The sequence below is a fragment of the Eptesicus fuscus genome, chromosome 13 (assembly GCF_027574615.1).
Source record: "Eptesicus fuscus isolate TK198812 chromosome 13, DD_ASM_mEF_20220401, whole genome shotgun sequence".
NCBI classification, from domain to species: Eukaryota; Metazoa; Chordata; class Mammalia; order Chiroptera; family Vespertilionidae; genus Eptesicus; species Eptesicus fuscus.
The window spans coordinates 59,880,329-59,899,477 of NC_072485.1; the positions used below are offsets into that span (position 1 = coordinate 59,880,329).

Below are 19,149 nucleotides of genomic sequence, written 5' to 3' on the forward strand. Positions count from 1 at the left end.
TTTATTGGAATAAATGCTAAGGATTTGTTGTCAAAATAAATCAGACCTCCTTCTACTATTCCATTTCCTTTGTCCAAGACCTGTGCATCTAATCAGATAGGTTTAACCTACTCAGTCTCACCTTCCTCAGATGATCACATTTCTTTGCTGAATCTCTCAAACTATATACCCCAGGCCACAAATGCCCTTCTTGCCTCCTTACTGCTTTTCCCACCACTGATTATCAAGATCTCTCCTTTGGTGGGGAGGGGGGGAATTTTTTTATTTCCTATCTTATGAACTTACAGAAGAGGACAGTTTTGTTGGGTTTTGCTTTGTATTTGTTTGCTTATTTGTGGGGTTTTGTTATTGTTGTGAAGAAAATGAGAAAAGTGAATATTTTCCCTGAAGTTATTTTTCTTTCCTGCTCCTCTCCATGGTAATGAGGGAAAGTGATATTAAAGTTTGGGTAACATGAGATTTAAAAGGACAGGGAATATTTAGAACAATGGTTCTCAACCTAGGCTGCACCATTCTCCGGGTATTTTTTTCCTTAGGTTCCATTATAAACTTTTTAAAAAATTTATCTTATCTTTATTGTTGACAGTATTACAGACGGCCCCTATTTTCCCCAGAGGGAAGGGGGAAGGGGACGGGAAGATATTAACAAATGCATTTATATGCATATATGCATAACCCATGGACACAGACAATAGTCCTGAGACTTTTTTTTTTAACAGGACTTGGATTTGGCCCAAATATCAGGACTTTTGAAAATTCTGTAGGTGATTCTGATGTGCAGCGATGGTTACAAACCTCTGGTTGAGAGGAAGAGGTTCTTCAAGGGAAGGCAGGTCTCAATTGGCAAATAACTTGGGTATTTTACCTCCTCTGAGCTCTCACGATTATGTACACTAAATGGCATTTATCATGTTCATCTTTGTACTGTGCTGATGCCTGGACATGACTTATCCTAACAAAAGAATCAGTAGCTGCCTTAATCAGGGCCCCTCTCTTTCATATCTTTGTTTTTCCACTGGCGAAGTGCCTTACTCTTGCTTGAAAAACAATTGGTTGGAAAGGACACAGACAACAAGGGGGTGAGGGCATGAGTGAGGGTTTGAGGGGCAATGGGGGATAAGGACACATATGTAATACCTTAATCAATAAAGAAATTTTTTAAAAAGGAAAAATAATTGGTTGGTGAGTGAATGTATGTAATGAATAAATGAAGACAATAAATAATGGAGAAGAGGCATTGCCAAAATTAGGAGAGGGATAGAGAAAGGAAAATGGATAAGGTTAAAGGGTAAACTTTGCTTTTCATGTAGATTTTTCAAAGAGACTGGTTTCCACTCTTGTTTAGATGCCAAAACCAGTAATAGTGTGGTCTTACTTTACATATGCCACCCTTGCAAACTAATACCCACCTAGCACTTTTCTATTCAAATAGGGTTATATTTGGCGAATTTGAATTGCATGGGTCTAAAATGAGAAGTACTATATCTACTTTTGGTGTTTGGCTCTCATCTCAATTGTTAAATGGTTGATTGTATGAATAAAAACAGTAGATTCCAGAATTTTGTGCAGCCTCGGTATATAGTGGGCAAAGAATAAATTTTTAGTGGATAAATGCATGCCTAGATGTTTTTAAAGGACTGCAAAGCAGCAGATGAAGGCAATAATTTTTAGAACACTTTATAACTATAAAATTATGTTCAACTGCTAAGACAAAAATGGTAACAGCTTTGAGGACAAAGGTGCATGTCATTATCCACATCTGTATTTCTCAGATGCTTATCATTATATGTTAGTGTATCATCAGACAACACACTTTTCATGCAACCATGTGAAATGCTCAGCAACCTATTGTCTTGATGATGAAAGCATTCCTGGCAGAAAAGATTGAGAGTTGGTAAAGAGACTTCCATTGTCAATGTTAGCAAATATATCTACTTGTGGGACAGTCTGTAAAATGATAACTCTTTTAGGAGGATTTAAGCCTTTGATTTGGGGCAATGCAGTTTTTACAGAGTGGGGCCAGAAGCCTCATCTCATATCCCTGATGCTCACCCCCCAAAATTTGGCAAAAATTACTTTCTTTATTGGAGAAATTATCTGAATTTTATGGCAAAATTTAACCCAACAGAAAAGAGGACTAGCTCAGTGCCTCACACACACTTACCTCTCAGGAAATTTTAATGAAAGGGAATATATGCTAAAATTCTTTCTTAGCGTTATTGTCATTTGCCAGTCCTTACTTAGAAAATTAACCTCTTGACCAATTCTGAGGGACCCTTCTTCATTAGAAAGTCAATCAGGCCCAGCCAGCGTGGCTCAGTGGTTGAGCATAAACCTATGAACCAGGAGGTCAAGGTTCAATTCCTGATCAGGGCACATTGCTGGATCGATCCCCAATAGGGGTGTGCATGAGGCAGCTGATCAATGACTCTCTCTCATCATTGATGTTTCTATCTCTCTCTCCCTCTCTCTTCCTCTCCACAATCAATAAAAATATACTTTTTTAAAAAGTAAAGAAACTTATGGATCTTGATGATAGTTAAATTTTACCTGAGGAAATGAGCATGGAAGCTGTATGATTGCTGAATAAAATTTATAAGGCCACAAATTGTAGAGAAAATATAAATAAATACTGAGAAATATTTAGTTCCAAAAGAATTGAGGACCCAATGCCCAAAGCAGCTGTATTCTGTTACTGCCCCGGACAGCTGACCATAGGACCAATAGGGAAAGAGTTTAATCATGGTTTCCCTGTTGGCTATTTGTGAGAAGTAGATCCAAACTTTTCATTTAATTTCCCAGAGCTCTAGGACTCTCCTCAACTGCAGACTTGCTTCTCTCTTTCTGTAGGAGTGTGTGAATACCTGCCATGCCCTTTGAGGCCTTCGGATAAAAGCTGGCTGTAGAAATGTAAAATTCTATACTACTGTCCAGCTTTGCATCTGCCTGGGTGCCTTGCACGGAGGCTTCATGAGGTGGATAAAATAATGTCAACCAGAAAGTGTCCACAGTGGGCGCTTTGTCAAATACACCAGCCAGTCCAATTAAGAATTAACAAGATGGGCCGAAACCGGTTTGGCTCAGTGGATAGAGCATCAGCCTGCGGACTCAAGGGTCCCAGGTTCGATTCTGGTCAAGGGCATGTACCTTGGTTGCGGGTACATCCCCAGTAGGGGGTGTGCAAGAGGCAGCTGATCGATGTTTCTCTCTCATCGATGTTTCTCTCTCTATCCCTCTATCTTCCTCTCTGTAAAAAATCAATAAAATATATTTTAAAAAAAAAAAGAATTAACAAAATTGAAATGGCTCCTGGGGAGTACAAGAATATCTCCCTTCCAGCATTTACTGAATTTCTGCTGGCATTTCTGTAAGCCAGCCCGGCAGCATTTCACACATTAGGTTGTATTAGAGATTGAGGATGTACGAGTGAAAAATATTATTATTCCTTGGCATTGGGACCCTTAGAAATTGCTACTACCCTTACTGGTAGCACACCCTCCAGAACTGACTTTGAAGCAGCTGCTTGCTTGATATTCATGCTATCAGAAAACATTTGTGAGTGTGGGGCTGAACTGGGAAGGAAAAAAACATATTTACCCATTTTGGTGAAGTTGTAGCCAAGAAATTGCTTGAGAAAACCACACAACCCATCTTGAATAAAAATGGCTTCTGAGTTATGGAGAAAAAAAAAAACAACCTAAAAGCAATTCAGACTTGGGAAGAAAGCAAAGAAAACTTGTCTGAGTTCTGACTTTAGTTGTAATTCCATCCTACTTTGTAAAAAAATCACACTGGGATTTCTTAATGAGTTGTTTAAAGATTTAGTACTAAACATAGTGTTTGACTTGGGGCAAGGGCCTTTAAAATGTGTGTTCTTGTGAGTATTAGAGTTTCCTAAGCAGAGTTACAAGCTATGTTCTTTGGCCATTGTGAACCCCAGGTTATGTTATCAGCCAAGAGTCAGTCCCTGGGGTTCCCTCTGTAATATCAGGTTTCGTGGTAATTAAAGTTGCTGCCAACAAAACCACTTGAGTATGAGGTCATCTCATGAATGAAAGGAAAAATAACTTCTGTGTCGCATGCTCCTCTAGAAATCATTTGAGAAAATTTATAAAATACCCTAATAAAGCAGTTGTTTCTCCTCAAGTCCTCTGAACCCCATTGTCTCTGTGGTTATATTCTAAGTAGCCAGGACAGACAGCTGTTATTATTGGGATGGGAAAAATAATTTTTTATGAAGCATCTTTTATAGGCTAAGTATTGAGCTAAATGCTTTATTATCGTTATCTTGCATCTTCATTATTCTGATAAGAATCATTATCCCCATTTTAAAGGTAAGAAAACTGAGGCAGAACAATCAGGTTGCAAACCCAGGGTTTGATTCAACAGTCTGCAATATTTCCTTTATATTATAATACTATGGCAGTTTGTTATCATCTAACATTTCCCCTATAGTTCCTAAGCCATGATCATGTTGACTATCAAATGTGGCTTCTACTCATATTTTTGGCTCAGATACTAGGAAATAATTTGATAGAATAAGATAGAAATTTCTAAATTATAACAACAGCAACAGAATATTAATTCCCTTCCCCCCTACTAAGTTCAATTATAGCTAAATGTTTATGCAAAGGGAAAATGACAAAGAAGCAGCTAACTTGTCACAAGAGAAGACAGAGTGTATAGTTTAATCTTTCACATCAGGAATCTAAACTAGCATCTAATTCTTGTTCAGATGAAATAAATAAAGCACAATTTGACCTCCCACCCCACCGACCCCCCCCCAAAAAAAAAAAAAAAAACAACAACTACTAAATATGCTGAATGTGGAATTACTTTGTAATGCAATGCATTCTAAGTTTTTTCATAAGAAAGGCCTTTGGGACTTTGGAGCAAGTTGCTGTAACATTTTTCTTTAAGTTTTTAGAGGGTGTTATCTTTTTATAATTACCTGTCTTCATTTTGACTATTGGGAGTATCATTAACCTTTAAAAATAAATTTTTAAAAGCACTTCCCACGGTAACATATAATACAGATACATAAAAATCACATAAAGCAAAATAAATTATAGCAAGGCAAACACTTGAATACCATTCAGGTCAAGAAATGGAACATTGCCACTCCCTCCAGAACCCGCCCACATATCCTAACTAGTCCCCAAATGTAACGGCTCTTCTGAATTTTATGATATTGACCACCTTATTTTGGGGGCAGTTAAAGTATTCTCACCAAGTGTGCATCACTTAGCACTACAGCTTGGTTTCTCAATTTTGCAGTTTTTGGTATCCGTTTTTTTCCTTCCCTGCAATTAGTTCTGTTAGTAAAACAAGATGAGTAATCAGCACCAGTGCTATGTCTATGTATCACTACTCACTTTAGTTGTCTGAAGCTCATTCCCTTGTAAATTCCTCAGGAAGGACTCAGGGGAACAATATTCTCTGAATTCTTGCATGTTGACAGCAGTTTAAGTCCTTTATACTTGAAAATCGAGTTGGCTAAATATAAAATTCTTGGCTCAAGGCATCTTCAATATGCACTATGGTTTTATTGGTTATCTAATTTTCTTTTCCTTCTAAATAATTTGATTTTTTTTACCTGGATGCCCAAATATATACTTTTTAAGGATCAGTAAGTTTACAGACTATGTAAAATTGGTGGTTGTTCTGGGGCAATTTTTAAGAGAGTATATGATATGGTCTTTCAGTATGCGGTTTCAAACCTTTTTAATTTCAAGAATTTTTTTAATTGCAATTTTTAGTGTTTGTTCTGGTCTTTACTTTGGATTTTTTCTTGTAAGGAAATCTAATATGCATATATTAAATCATCTTGGCCTTTTCTCTTGTTACTTTCTCTCAGATCCTTCTTATCTCTTCTTTTTTTTTTTTACATTTAAATTTTTCCTTCTTTTATCTTCTAGTTATCTAAAGGCATTATCTTTTATGCATATTGATCTTGCATTCCTTCTAGTTTTGTCTTCATTTTTAATGATTTTTTAAAATATTCCTGAAGATGTCACCCTATTTTTTAGTTTCCAATACTCAGGTAGATTATTTTTTCATATATGCTATCATTTATTAAACTCCTTTGGTTCATTAGATGTAGCTATAAATAGACTAAACTTTAATCATTTTATGTTGCCAATTTCTATGTAAAAATCTGTTTTCTTAACTATTAAGGAGAGATATGATTCAGAAACCTTTTGAAACTTGTGATTTTAATCTGTATTTCAAAACTATGGCGGATAACACTCTAAGACATGGTTCTTCTCCTTCACTTTCATCTGGACCTTTTCTTACTTTGTCCCTATAATGCTCAATTCGGATTTGTTGTTTTTCTCACATGGAAGCTTAATCATGGAAGGGAATGTGTCTGGTAAATTTTTAAGAGTTCATTGGGCCCAGACTATTCCAGTCCCTTACTATGAGCTTCTTGTACTCAGCTATTTGGAATGTGAAAATCCCCTCTCAGATTTAACTGCCATTCATAAATTGTCTTTCTGAACTTTCTAGCAAGTACCTATTAGCGATTTGGGAATTTTTCAGATCCGTTAGGTACCTAGTTGCTTCCCTCTGCTTTCTCATACACAGTTGTTGATACCCCTTATTATGAAGGTCAATCTATACCCACTCATTGTGTGTTTGTGTGTGGGGGGGGTGGAGGTGGTCATAGATATATCTCTTCACCTAATTTTGATTAGATGTTGTCCCTGAGTTTTGGGGTTTGTGCTCCAGAAGTCTTGCAGGGAGAATTCAGAGAAATTAAAAACTATGTCAGCATCTTAACCTCAAAATCTTCCTTGTTTATATCTTTATATCTCATAGAGATTTACATATTAGCTTAATGGATTGAGTAAGAACATATCAGAAAGGTTACTTCTGTCTTTCTAGTTTGTGTCTGGGAATATTAATTCTCACCTAAAAATGGTATGGACTTTTTCATATTTAGGAATAAATGCAATGTAATATGTGTCCATAATGCAAGTACAACGGAAAGGATAATGATTTTTTAAAACATAAACTTAGGCCCTGGCCAGTGTGGCTCAGTTGGTTAGAACATCATCCTATGCACCAAAAGGTCATGGGTTCAATTTCTGGTCAGGGCACATACTTAAGTTTTGGGTTCAGTCCCATATGAGAGGCAACCAATCAATGTTTCCCTCTCACATCCATGTTTCTCTCTCTCTTTCTATCCTTTCCTCTCTCTAAGATCAATAAACATATCCTCAGATGAGGATTTAAAAAATGCTAAAACACAAATGCCAAGTATTGTTTACAAATAACCATAACCCTTCCCCTAGAAATAACATAACAATAATAATGGATGGCTAAAGCAGTCACCATGAATAGACCTAAATTATAGAGCTTATAGCAGGATTAAAGTTAATAGACAACCAGGAAAATAACACTATTTACTATTATCAAGTCCGTGTTTTCTTTCAAAAAACATTTTTGATAAAGGGTCCGTTGTTATGAGATAATGAATATGTTTTAACTCAGTTCCCTAATGCACTAAGATATTTTTGTAAGACTTTACAGGACAATAAGGGAGCAGAAATTTGAAGGGAATCCAAGAGTAGACATAGAGCAAATGGTCACTCGGCCCAGCATGAACTCTCACTTCTGTGAGGCCATGCTCTCCCTCCAGCGGGCTTTCTGACAAACTCTTTCTTCTGACTGCAATGACCTTTACTCTTCCAGGCAAATCCTATTCAACATTCAGTTCTCCATTCGATCTTCACTTTACTCTAATAACATTTTGTACTTTAGCTTTGAAAAATTAATCATATTGTCTTCCCCATAGACTGTAAATTTCATGAGGTACAAGTTTCATTGTGTGTTTTTTTGGGGGGAGGGGGGAGTCATAGATATATCTCTTCGCCTAATTTTGATTAGATGTTGTCTATTCTATTCTATTCTATTCTATTCTATTCTATTCTATTTCTATTCTATTCTATTCTATTCTATTCTATTCTATTCCATTCCATTCCATTCCATTCCATCCCATCCCATCCCATCCCATTCCACCCCATTCTATATCCTCAATCCCTGGCCCATTGTGTGTGCCTTATAATGCAAAAATAAATGATGTCTGGAGCTCCAGTGAGTGACTGCCTTAGGAAGTCATATGTGGAAGTGTCACAACTGTAGTTACAAATAATACACAATATGACATTCCTTTGGATGGCTAACTATAAAATGTTTTGTTTATTTTAGCTAGAAGATCATTTTGCATGTTAAAATTTAAAAAATAATATACTAGCATGTACATATGTTTTCAATTCATTGGGAAAAGCAATGATGTCCCAAAGAAGGTATTCTTTCATGACCTGACAAGAAGAGCTTGCAGCAGGTCAACATTGGGAGTTGTAGCTGCTAGTGATAACATATAGAACACCTTTTTATATAGGTAGCATTTCAAAAGTGAAAAAATATTACAAAAAAAATCCAGCATGATTCACCAAATGGGAGCCAAAAGGAATAAAATGTATCATCCAGGACAAAAAGGACCAATTTAGCAAAAACAATAAACATCCTAAACATTCTGAAGGTTTTAAAGTTGTCACAAAATACTATTAACATCATACAATATCATCTAGATTAGGGTGAAGCTAGTAAATTAGCTTTTAAACCAAGTCCATGAAATATTCTCAAAAATAAGTATTGTAATACACAGGAGCTGTTCACAAAACCTTCGAATGGAGAAAAATATAAGGAAAAAATTCTAATTAAATTCTGAGAATGACACCTTGTACTTTCAGCTCACTGGTTTGTTTAAAATAGCATCTTTGTTTGTTTAGCTTTGTTTAAAACAGCACCTTTGGCAAAAGCAGGATTACTTGTAGCACTATACCGAGCATCTACACCATTAGATAAAAATGCTATGCTGAGGCCCAGCAGTGTGGCCCAGTGGTTGAGCATCGACCTATAACCCAGGAGGTCACAGTTCAATTCCCGGTCAGGGCACATGCCCAGGGTTGCAGGCTCAGTCTCCAGTATGGAGCATGCAGGAGGCAGCCAATCAATGATATATATATACATATCTTCCTCTCTGAAATCAATAAAAATAAATATTTGTAAAGGGGGTAGGGGAGATGCTGTGCTGAGCCTGCCTCTTCAGTTACAGAAGGATCAGTCCTGCCCCTCTGCTTCAGTCCTGGGAATTCTTGATAATCTGTTTGCGTTTTGCCTTACTTGGAACACTTTAGAATATGTCTCAAGTGAGAGGTGCATGTCAGTACACCCTCATCTCATGACAGCTCCACAAGTGGACTTTTAAAAGATAGTTTCTACACAGGCTGATGGATTGTGTTTGCATTTGTTTCAGCCGTGTTTCATGGGAGATTTGGATTTGAGAAGAATAAGTGAAAGCCTAGAGTCCCAGACAGTCAGCAGTCTTATTGGCATGATTCATTTCTACAAGGAAAGGTGTTCGAACAGACCTTCGGCTTCCATATCCCATACGATGCAGTGTACGGCTAATTTGCCTACAAATGTCAGGTGGTCATAATAATCTGGTCACTCAGTGTATATCCTGCTGCAAACCATTTCAAGTATGAGTCAAGTAATCCAGTATATATAGCAACATGCCAAGAAACACACGATCTCTATGAAGTTCATGCCACTCCACGTAACATATATAATATCAGAATACTCTCAGCATCAGCATCCTAAGAATGCAGTGTACGGGATTTTTCAGGATTTTTCCAGACTTATGCTAAAACTATTAGGAGGATATTTTGTGATTGGAACTGGCAAGCTCCTTTCTTGGGACTTATCATTATGTATGAGCACAGACGTGTAGACTACACATCCCAAAGATACTCTAGGGCTAAAAAATGTTTGTCATCCCCTGCCAGTTAGATCAGAGGACCGGAGAACTGCTCCGATGAAGCCAAGTCACCGGCCCCCTTCCCTGTAGAAGCCAATTAATGTCAAACAAAGAAGAGAGTTGTTCCCTGGCTAAAGCTCTCACCTGCTCTCTCAGCCAGCTCTTGTCTGCAGCAAAACTTGTTAATTGACCCTTGATCATAGAAGGAACCAAGAAAGAGAATGGAGGTGGATCAATGCAAAACTATCATCACTTTTGAAAAGAAAATTTGAATGCGGCCATTCCCTACTGACAGTGTCGAAAGCATCATCTTCTTAGTCAGAAGATATTATATATTCTGCAATGTGATGAATTTATTTCTTTTGACTCCTTAAATCCCATCCCTTTCTATGTCTTGATAATTCTTAGGATGCTGATGCTGAGAGTATTCTGAATCTGTATTATATATGTTACGTGGAGTGGCATGAACTTCATAGAGATCGTGTGTTTCTTGGCATGTTGCTATATATACTGGATTACTTGACTCATACTTGAAATGGTTTGCAGCAGGATATACACTGAGTGACCAGATTATTATGACCACCTGACATTTGTAGGCAAATTAGCCGTACACTGCATCGTATGGGATATGGAAGCCGAAGGTCTGTTCGAATACCTTTGCTGTCTGCAGTTACCAAGATAAAATGTCTCCAATTCGCACAGGAACACAAGGATTGGACAGTTGAACACTGGAAATAAGTCATGATTTTGGCCCTTTAATTTGTGTGGAATAACGTCTGAATAGCACAACATACCTAAGTATCGTTGCTGATCAAGTTCATCCTATCATGTTGGTGGCGTATCCCAATGGAGATGGCTTCTTCCAACAAGACAATGTGCCATGCCACGGTGCTCATATTGTGCAGGAGTGGTTTCAAGAACATGAGGGAGACTTTACCTTGCTTAGGTGGCCCCCACAATCACCAGATCTCCATCCAATTGAGCATTTGTGGGACGAAGTTAAAAGAGCCATCAGGCAGCTGGTTCCACAACCATCAAATCTCACAGAACTGGACAGTGCTATTCATCAGGCATGGTGTCAGATTCCTCGCATCACCTTTCAACATCTCATGGAGTCAATGTCAAGAAGAATCACCACAGTATTGAAGGCAAAAGGTGGCCCAACGAAGTACTGATGGGGTGGTCATAATAATCTGGCCACTCAGTGTATATGCTTCTCCACTTTTCACTGGCTCTCTTTGCAGTTCATAGCCACAAGTGGATAGCTCTTTAACCTTTTCTGAAAGATATGAAAGATACACCAGGCTTTCCATCTAGAATTTATATGAGAAGAAAAAGCCCTGGCCGATGTGGCTCAGTTGGTTGGGCATCATCCTGTGCACCAAAAGGTTGCTGGTTCAATTCCCAGTCAGGGCACATGCCCCAGTTGTGGGATTCCCCGGAGGCAGCCCATGTATAATGTACTCTCACGTTGATGTTTCTTTCTCTTCCTCTCACTAAAAATCAATAAAAATAGTTTTAAATGAGAAGGAAAAAAAATAGGTAGTTTTACTCTCTGCCCCAGAAAATGGGGAGAAAACCCAAACTTTTCTTGTCAGATTCCTCTGCCTAAAATAAATGTCCCAGAAATGCATACTTCTCCTTCCCTGACTTCATTCAAATCTCTGTGAAAAACTCCAGCTCTTTCCAGAGCACTTCCCAAAGCATCATCTCTGCCATGGTAATCCTCTGACCCCCAGTTCTTACCTCCTTACCTGACTTTATTTTTTTTATAGCACTTATCCCTGTGTGATATGGGATTTGGTCATTTGCTTGACTTTTTTGTTCCCTGCTCTAGCTCTATTAAAAAACAATGTCTCAAATAGAATAGGTGCTCAATATACATTTATTGAAAAATTATTTCATAAATGTGAACATAGTTAATAAATATACATTATAACAGCAATAAAATCATGTGCATGTATAGTGACTTTTTTTTTCAAACTACACTTGGGTTCATTTAGGAACACAGTTTCTTTCTAATCACCCATTGTCTTAATCTTCTGAAAAGCTTTACAAAAATCTGAAAAATGGTTTCTTTCCTTGTCACAGGGTTGCAAGTCATTACTAGTTCTGTTAACTTTTTTTTAACTTTTAAGGCAAGCTATTTTTTGGTAATGGAAGTAAACTTTACATAACTTAAATTTAACCATTTCAAAGCATACAATTCTGTGTCATTTAGTAAAATGACAATGTTGTGAAACCATTATCTCTGTCTAGTTTTAATACATTTTTATCAATAATGTTATTTTTAAAAAAAATAATCATTCACCTTATATTGGTAAAACACTAATCCATTACATTGCAATATCTATATATATAAAAGCCTAAGTGACTGAACAACCGGACAACCAGTTGGCCAGTCGCTATGATGCACACTGAACACCAGGGGGCAGATGCTCAACACAGAAGCTGCCCTCTGGTAGTCAGTATGCTCCCACAGCGGGAGCACTGCTCAGCTGACCAACGGGCGCCAGACACCTGGCTCATGGCTGGCGAGCACAGTTTCAGCAGCACGAGCCTCTCCCGCCTCCGCAGCAGTGCTACCTGTGGCGGCAGCGGCAGATGCAGCGGGGCCAGGATGAGTGGGAACAGGGTGGTGCCCAGCCTGGGCTCGGGCTCCTCCCTGGCCACCTGCCACTTCACTTCACGCACTACTACATCCCTCAGGAGATGTTGGACTGCTGGTTTCAGCCCAATCCCCACAGGCCAGGGAATCGGGCCAAAACCAGCAGTCCAACATCCCCCAAGGTGTCCCGGATTGCAAGAGGGCACAGGCCAAGCTGAGGGATCCCACCAGCGCACAAATCCATGCACCGGGCCTCTAGTGGTAAATAAAAAGAAAGAATCAAGCATTTTTCTCATCATCCCTATATAAGCTATTATATGGGGAAATCAAATAGTAGTTGCGAGAAAAGTTACAAGTGAAAAAACACTACAAACAGAAAGACACCTAAATATTCTGTCTTGTCATAAAAGAAGATAACATCATCTATAGCTTTGCCAAAGAAAGAAAATAGAGTCTGTCCAAACCTCTGCATTTTTTCAGAAACACAGAGGAGAGGGGAAGATGTTGAACTATGACTGTAGAATGGAAAGAAACTTCTTAATGGGTAAGAGGTTTTAGAGTAATGGAAATGTTTTTGAAACCAGATAGATAGAGATGGTAGTTACCAACATTATAAAGGTATAACATGCCACTGAATTATTCATTTCAGAATGGTTTATGTTATATCAATTTCACCTCAATAAATCATTTCTAGAAAGGCATGAAGCTATTAAAAACAACCTAAATTCCACATACACCTCTTTATGAACTCTGTCAAATAGACAAATTTACTCTCTTTTGGAGAGGAGAAGAGCAGTGAGGAGATGCTAATTCGGAAATGATTACTTTAGACAAAGAAAGGTCAGACACATCTTCCTTGGCTCATCATCATTATGGGAATTATTTCATAAAATGAGAAGTTTCCATTCCCCCCATGTATCAAGTTCATTTTAACACATTTCCTCTGGCTCAGTTACGGCCTGTTTAAACATATGTTTCTTGTATTTTACAGACATACTTGGCAAGTGCAAGACAAAATCGACGCAAACAATGTGGCTTACACAACTGGGAAGCTCAGCTTTCACACTGATTACCCAGCGCTCCATCACCCACCTGGGGTAAGGTGAGCCTCGCCACATTCCACAAGGCAGGCCAAGGACCAATATCCTCTATTTGGAGCCTAGACAATCGTAATATATAGCTAATTTGCCCTATGCTTTCTCCAAATCCAACCCAAACTCAATATCTCTGTACCTAAATCCTGAATAGATTCCCATTCCCAAGGGATCAAAGATTCTCATGTATATTTCTTAACATTGTTTGTTTTTTCCTTCAACTATTGGCACTTTTGGCTTTGCCTAGACATTTTACCACAGCAGTACATCTTTACTGAGAGGAAGGGAGAGGGATAGAGAGTTAGAAACATCGACCAGCTGCCTCCTGCACACCCCCTACTGGGGATGTGCCTGCAACCAAGGTACATGCCCTTGACCACAATCGAACCTGGAACCCTTCAGTCCGCAGGCCGACGCTCTATCCACTGAGCCAAACCAGTTAGCGCCAGTACATTTTGAGGTCTTTTTGCACATTTACCAATCGCAAGAGATTTAAAAGAAAAAATAGGGAAAAGAAAAAAGAAAAAGGGGAACACAATGTAGATTTCCCCCACAAAGTCATACGGCCATCATTCATATTAATTAGCTATTACTAAACCCACAAAAACAAACACCATCTCCATAACTTAGTGGTTTAAAAGAACAGCCACTTACTTAGGTCATGTTTTTACAGTCTGGGCTGCGTTCATCTGGGCAGTTCTGCTGCTGCTGCTGAGTCGGCTGGGGCTGGTTGACCGAGGTGATGGTTGAGCTGGTTTGTCCCTGTCCCCCTTGCTCTATCATATCATCCTCCAGCTGGCTAGTTCAGGCTTATGCACATGGCAGCTGGCAGAGTTTCCAGAGAGCAAACCAAATATACAAAGCCTCTCAAGACTTAGGCTAGTAACCAACATAATGTCACTTCTGCTATGCTTTTTGGTCAAAGTAAATCATAAGTTTAGACCAGATTCAAGAAGTGGGGGAAGTAGAGTTCACCTTTTATGGGAGAAGCTGCAAAGACAGACTACATAGAGGGTGTAAATGCATGGAGCAGAGTAACCCTGGCTAGTTTGGAAAACCATCTACTCTCCCATCTATCACATTCCTCGTCAAGGAGGATATTCAGTGTGGAGCCACAAATCTCTCGGGAGAATATCTAGGATCCTCTTCCCCTATGTTATTACAAAACTGTCATTTTATTTTATTTTTTAAATATATATTTTATTGATTTTTTTTAATATATATTTTATTGATTTTTTTACAGAGAGGAAGTGAGAGGGAGAGAGAGTTAGAAACATCGATGAGAGAGAAACATCAATCAGCTGCCTCCTGCACACCCCCTACTGGGGATGTGCCCGCAACCAAGGTACATGCCCTTGACTGGAATCGAACCTGGGACCCTTGAGTCCACAGGCCGACGCTCTATCCACTGAGCCAAACCGGTTAGGGCTATTTTATTGATTTTTTTACAGAGAGGAAGGGAGAGGGATAGAGAGTTAGAAACATCGATGATAGAGAAACATCGATTAGCTGCCTCCTGTACACCCCCTACTGGGGATGTGCCCACAACCAAGGTACATGCCCTTGACCAGAATCGAACCTGGGACCCTTCAGTCCGTAGACCAACACTCTATCCACTGAGCAAAACCAGTTAGGGCCGAAACTGTCGTTTTAGTAAACCAGCTACATTTTTGCAAAAGCATCATTTTGCTAAACCAAAAAGTATATGGTCAGGAAACTACCTTTAAAAAGATACTTTGTTTCTATTTTTTTAATATATTTTTACTGATTTCAGAGAGGAAAGGAGAGAGAAATAGAAACATCAATAATGAGAGAGAATAATTGATCAGCTGCCATCTGCACACCCCACACTGGGGAGCTAGCCTGCAACCCAGGCATAAGCCCTGACTGGGAACTGAACCATGACCTCTTGGTTCCTAGGTCATTGCGCAACCACAGAGCTGGGCTTGTTTCTATTTTTAGAGTTAAATAGGACAATGCAATATTACACAGAAATTCATATCTTCAAGGGCAAATGGAAGTGGAAATTTGGGTTAATTCTCTAGTTAATGAAGGTAAAATGGATAAAAATCAAAATTTGTCTGTTTTTTTTTTTTCAACATGTTGACTGAACACCTTTTCTCTGTGCCCTTCTTGCTACCCATTGTCCTAGCCTGCATTAACTAAGCTAGTCTAGAATATGACTTCATATTTTAAATTATTTTGTTGAGAATGATACCACATGATTTCTTTGAACTAAATGATACTGAAATGACCATTCTAGTCACATTTTCAGATGGGGTTTGGAGGCAGGAAGAGACACACACAATGTGATTTGTTCTAATTGTGGTCCAGACATTTTCTAAAACCCTTGGGGTTACAAACCAAACTAATCAGCCCCATTCATCTGCTCAAGATAGGTTGGAGAAGTTAGATGAAATAAAGTTTTAAAAATCAAACTAGAAAGCTTTTATTTGAATTTTTAAATTATCTGCTGGTTTTGTTTTGTTTTTGTTTGTTTTTTATGAGTTTAGGTTTTGTTTCTGGGTTAAAATTGAAAGCCTATGGAAAAGTGACTAAATGACTTCATAAATATTCCTGAAGTATAATGCTTGACATTTTCACAGCATTTTACACCCCTTCAAAGTATTTTTACTTATACCATTTTATCGGCTACATTCCTTTAAGGTAGACAGAATAAATCATGTTTTTTTTATTAAAAAAACAGGAAATGAGGAAATGATGCACAGCAAGGCTGAATACTTTCACAGGGTGACATCTGATGAATAGGGAACTTGTACTTGAACTTGGGCCTCCATCTTTCACTGCACAATATGGGTCTTGAGTTGGACTTTCAAATTTCCATCATTTATATAATGTGATGATTATTTATAGACATTATCATAGATAACAAACTCTTTAAATACGGAACTTAATTTTAGACTTCTCTATATCTCAAGACTTAACCCAGCACCTTTCCTTGCAATCGAGAAATACTAGTAACAGGTATGCTATAAAGAGGCAAAAAAATGCCACAAAAGTGTGCCTGTTTCCCATCAGCAAATGAAACATCTAAAGTTAATGACCACATGGGAGATTTTTAAAATAAAAGATGATTCCTGAAATGTCTAAATTCTAGCAGAGGAATCATTAAAATGTAGGCACTGTTTGTGTATTGTTCAAGTTTCCATTTTGAATTATTGAGGGGGATTTGTCCCTAAGTTCCAGTGTTTTCCATAACAAACAGAATTAGTCCATGTTCTTCCAGTACAGATGAAATGATCTGGATAAGTTACCTGTCGAGAGTTCCATTTGATCAATTTGGATCATATGGGGCAAGGACAAGGAGACACGGCTCTAATGAAACACAGATGTTGCTTCGCCCGACTTCTCTGACTGGGCCAGAAGTCACATGCTGTCATAAAGCAACATTTATAAAGAAAATATTTTTGGTTCTGTATGACTTACATGAAATAAAATTGGGTTTTATACACATCACGCAATACAGTATTTTTCTTTTGAGTTAGCAGTGAAAATGTTGTCTGGCTCCATCACCTTTTTTCTTTCATAAGATTGCATTAAAATGTAAATATACAAGAGAAGATTATTAGTTGGCCTTGCCATATGTAAAAGGCATCAGTTGACCTTTTTTAAAGATGTATATTGGAAATATTCTATGACTTCATTATGGCAAAATCTAAAAGGATTTAAGAAACATTTTGATTCTCCCAGGGACAAAGTTATGCTATTGTTTTGTCTTCTTGGAGTTTAGTATATTTGAAGTGGAAATTTTTATTTTATCTTATTTTTAATCATGCTGCTTCACCCCTCACTGCCCTAGTGATGAGATGGTTTTCTGCAATGACTTGGTCAGCTTTGGCACATGTGTGTGTTTTAGTTTAAAAGAAAACAGCATAAACTTAAAGACTGAATTATTATTAATTTAGACCAGTTTTCTCCTAACATCAGAAAATAAGGCATCATCAATCTACGATGGAAGTTTATATTTACAAACCACAGAGACACACACCAAACAATACTGAATTATTAGGAGTGCTATAAAGAGACTTCTCTCTTTATAGGAAAGGAAGTTGATGTATGAGGATTTTGAGGCAAATAGACCAAAGTTTGAATAGCAGTGTTACCATGGGTTAGCTGAGTTTTACTAGCTGGCTGAATTTTTCAACTCTAGGTCTCAGCTTCTTCACCTAAAAAATGAAGACAAAAGTATAAAATTCTAAGGACCAGGGTGAGGACTTAATAAATGTAAATTACACAATCATAGTTTGAGAACAAGTATGCATAAGATTTAAAACATTGAGAAAAATGTATGTAGTTTGGGGAGGTTGGAGGATTGTGGTCTAGACCTGCACTATTTCCTACAGTAGTCATGAGCCACAAATGACTTTTCAAATTTTAATTTAAATTAGTTATGATTAAATAAAATCTAAAATCTAGCTCCTTGGTTGTACTAACCACATTTCAAATGCACAGTAGCCATGTGGGACTAGTCACTACATTTCCATCGTTACAGGAAGTTCAAATGGATGGCACTGTTCTAGAAAATCTATGGAGATAAGCAAGTTAAATCGATATTTTCCCCACTCATAATTACCCCCTAGTCTGGCTATTTGATCATAGTTGCCTTTTCCTTTCAATAAGAACTGCCAGACATTGGGTGCTTTTTTGTTTTCTTTTATTCCACTCTGTAAGAATAAAGTTTTCACAGCTGAATGCGGTTAGTCTCTCTAAGCAGAAAGTCAGGGTCTAAATTTAGTTATTAGAAATAACCCACCCATGCTGACTTACCAAAAGGAGTCACATAACCAAAGAAAACAAACTCTGCTTAATAGAAGAAAGTATTTTTTAAATTTTACTATGTTTTGCTTTACAAAATGAAATAATGTTTAACGTTTCCTTCTAAACCTTAATAAAAATAACTAATACTCTCCTTTTGGTTTCTCATTCCCAATATTTCTTAGGTTTATTCATCCTCATAGCCCTCATCATTAGCTTCTTTATTTTTAATATTTGTTATTGATTTCAGAGGAAGGGAGAGGGTGAGAGCGATAGAAACATAAAAGACGAGAGAGAATCATTGATTGGCTGCCTCCTGCATGCCCCATTTTAGGCATCGAGCCTGCAACCTAGGCATGTGCCCTTGAGCGGAATCGAACCTGGGACTGTTCAGTCTGCAGGCAAACATTCTATCCACTGAGCCAAACCAGCTAGGGCCATCATTAGCTTCTTATCCGTCCATATGAACTATTATATTACACTCTCCTTAGTTCCCACCTTAAATAATTTACCCCATATAACACCACTGGACTGATATAGTTTAATGCAGTCTTTACTTCCATATTCAAAAGCCTTTAATGACGCTCCTCTGAGCACAAAACAAAGTCCAATACCCTTCATCTGATATTTAAGACTCTCCATGATGAGGTTCAAAATTGCCTTTCCAACTGCATCTACCATTCCCAGGTGTGATCCTCTACGGCAGCCAAACTTTTTGATGCCTAGGGAAGTGTGCATTTTTGCATACCAATCATCGCTGCCACCTGATTCACTCTCTCCATTCTTTTCTACCGTATTCAAAATCGTATCCACCCTCCTTGACCCAGATTAGGTCCCACCTC

General features: G+C 38.0%; 1 protein-coding gene across 7 annotated transcripts in view; it reads left to right on the forward strand.

The window, feature by feature from the left end:
• Positions 1-19,149, forward strand: part of BBOX1 (gamma-butyrobetaine hydroxylase 1) — a 98,760-nt gene that overhangs the window by 71,826 nt on the left and 7,785 nt on the right. For all 7 annotated transcript variants that reach the window (XM_054724577.1, XM_054724575.1, XM_028156711.2 and 4 more), the window contains one exon: positions 13,429-13,534. In XM_054724577.1, coding sequence (XP_054580552.1) covers positions 13,429-13,534 — 106 coding nt within the window. The remainder of the gene's footprint in view (positions 1-13,428; positions 13,535-19,149) is intronic.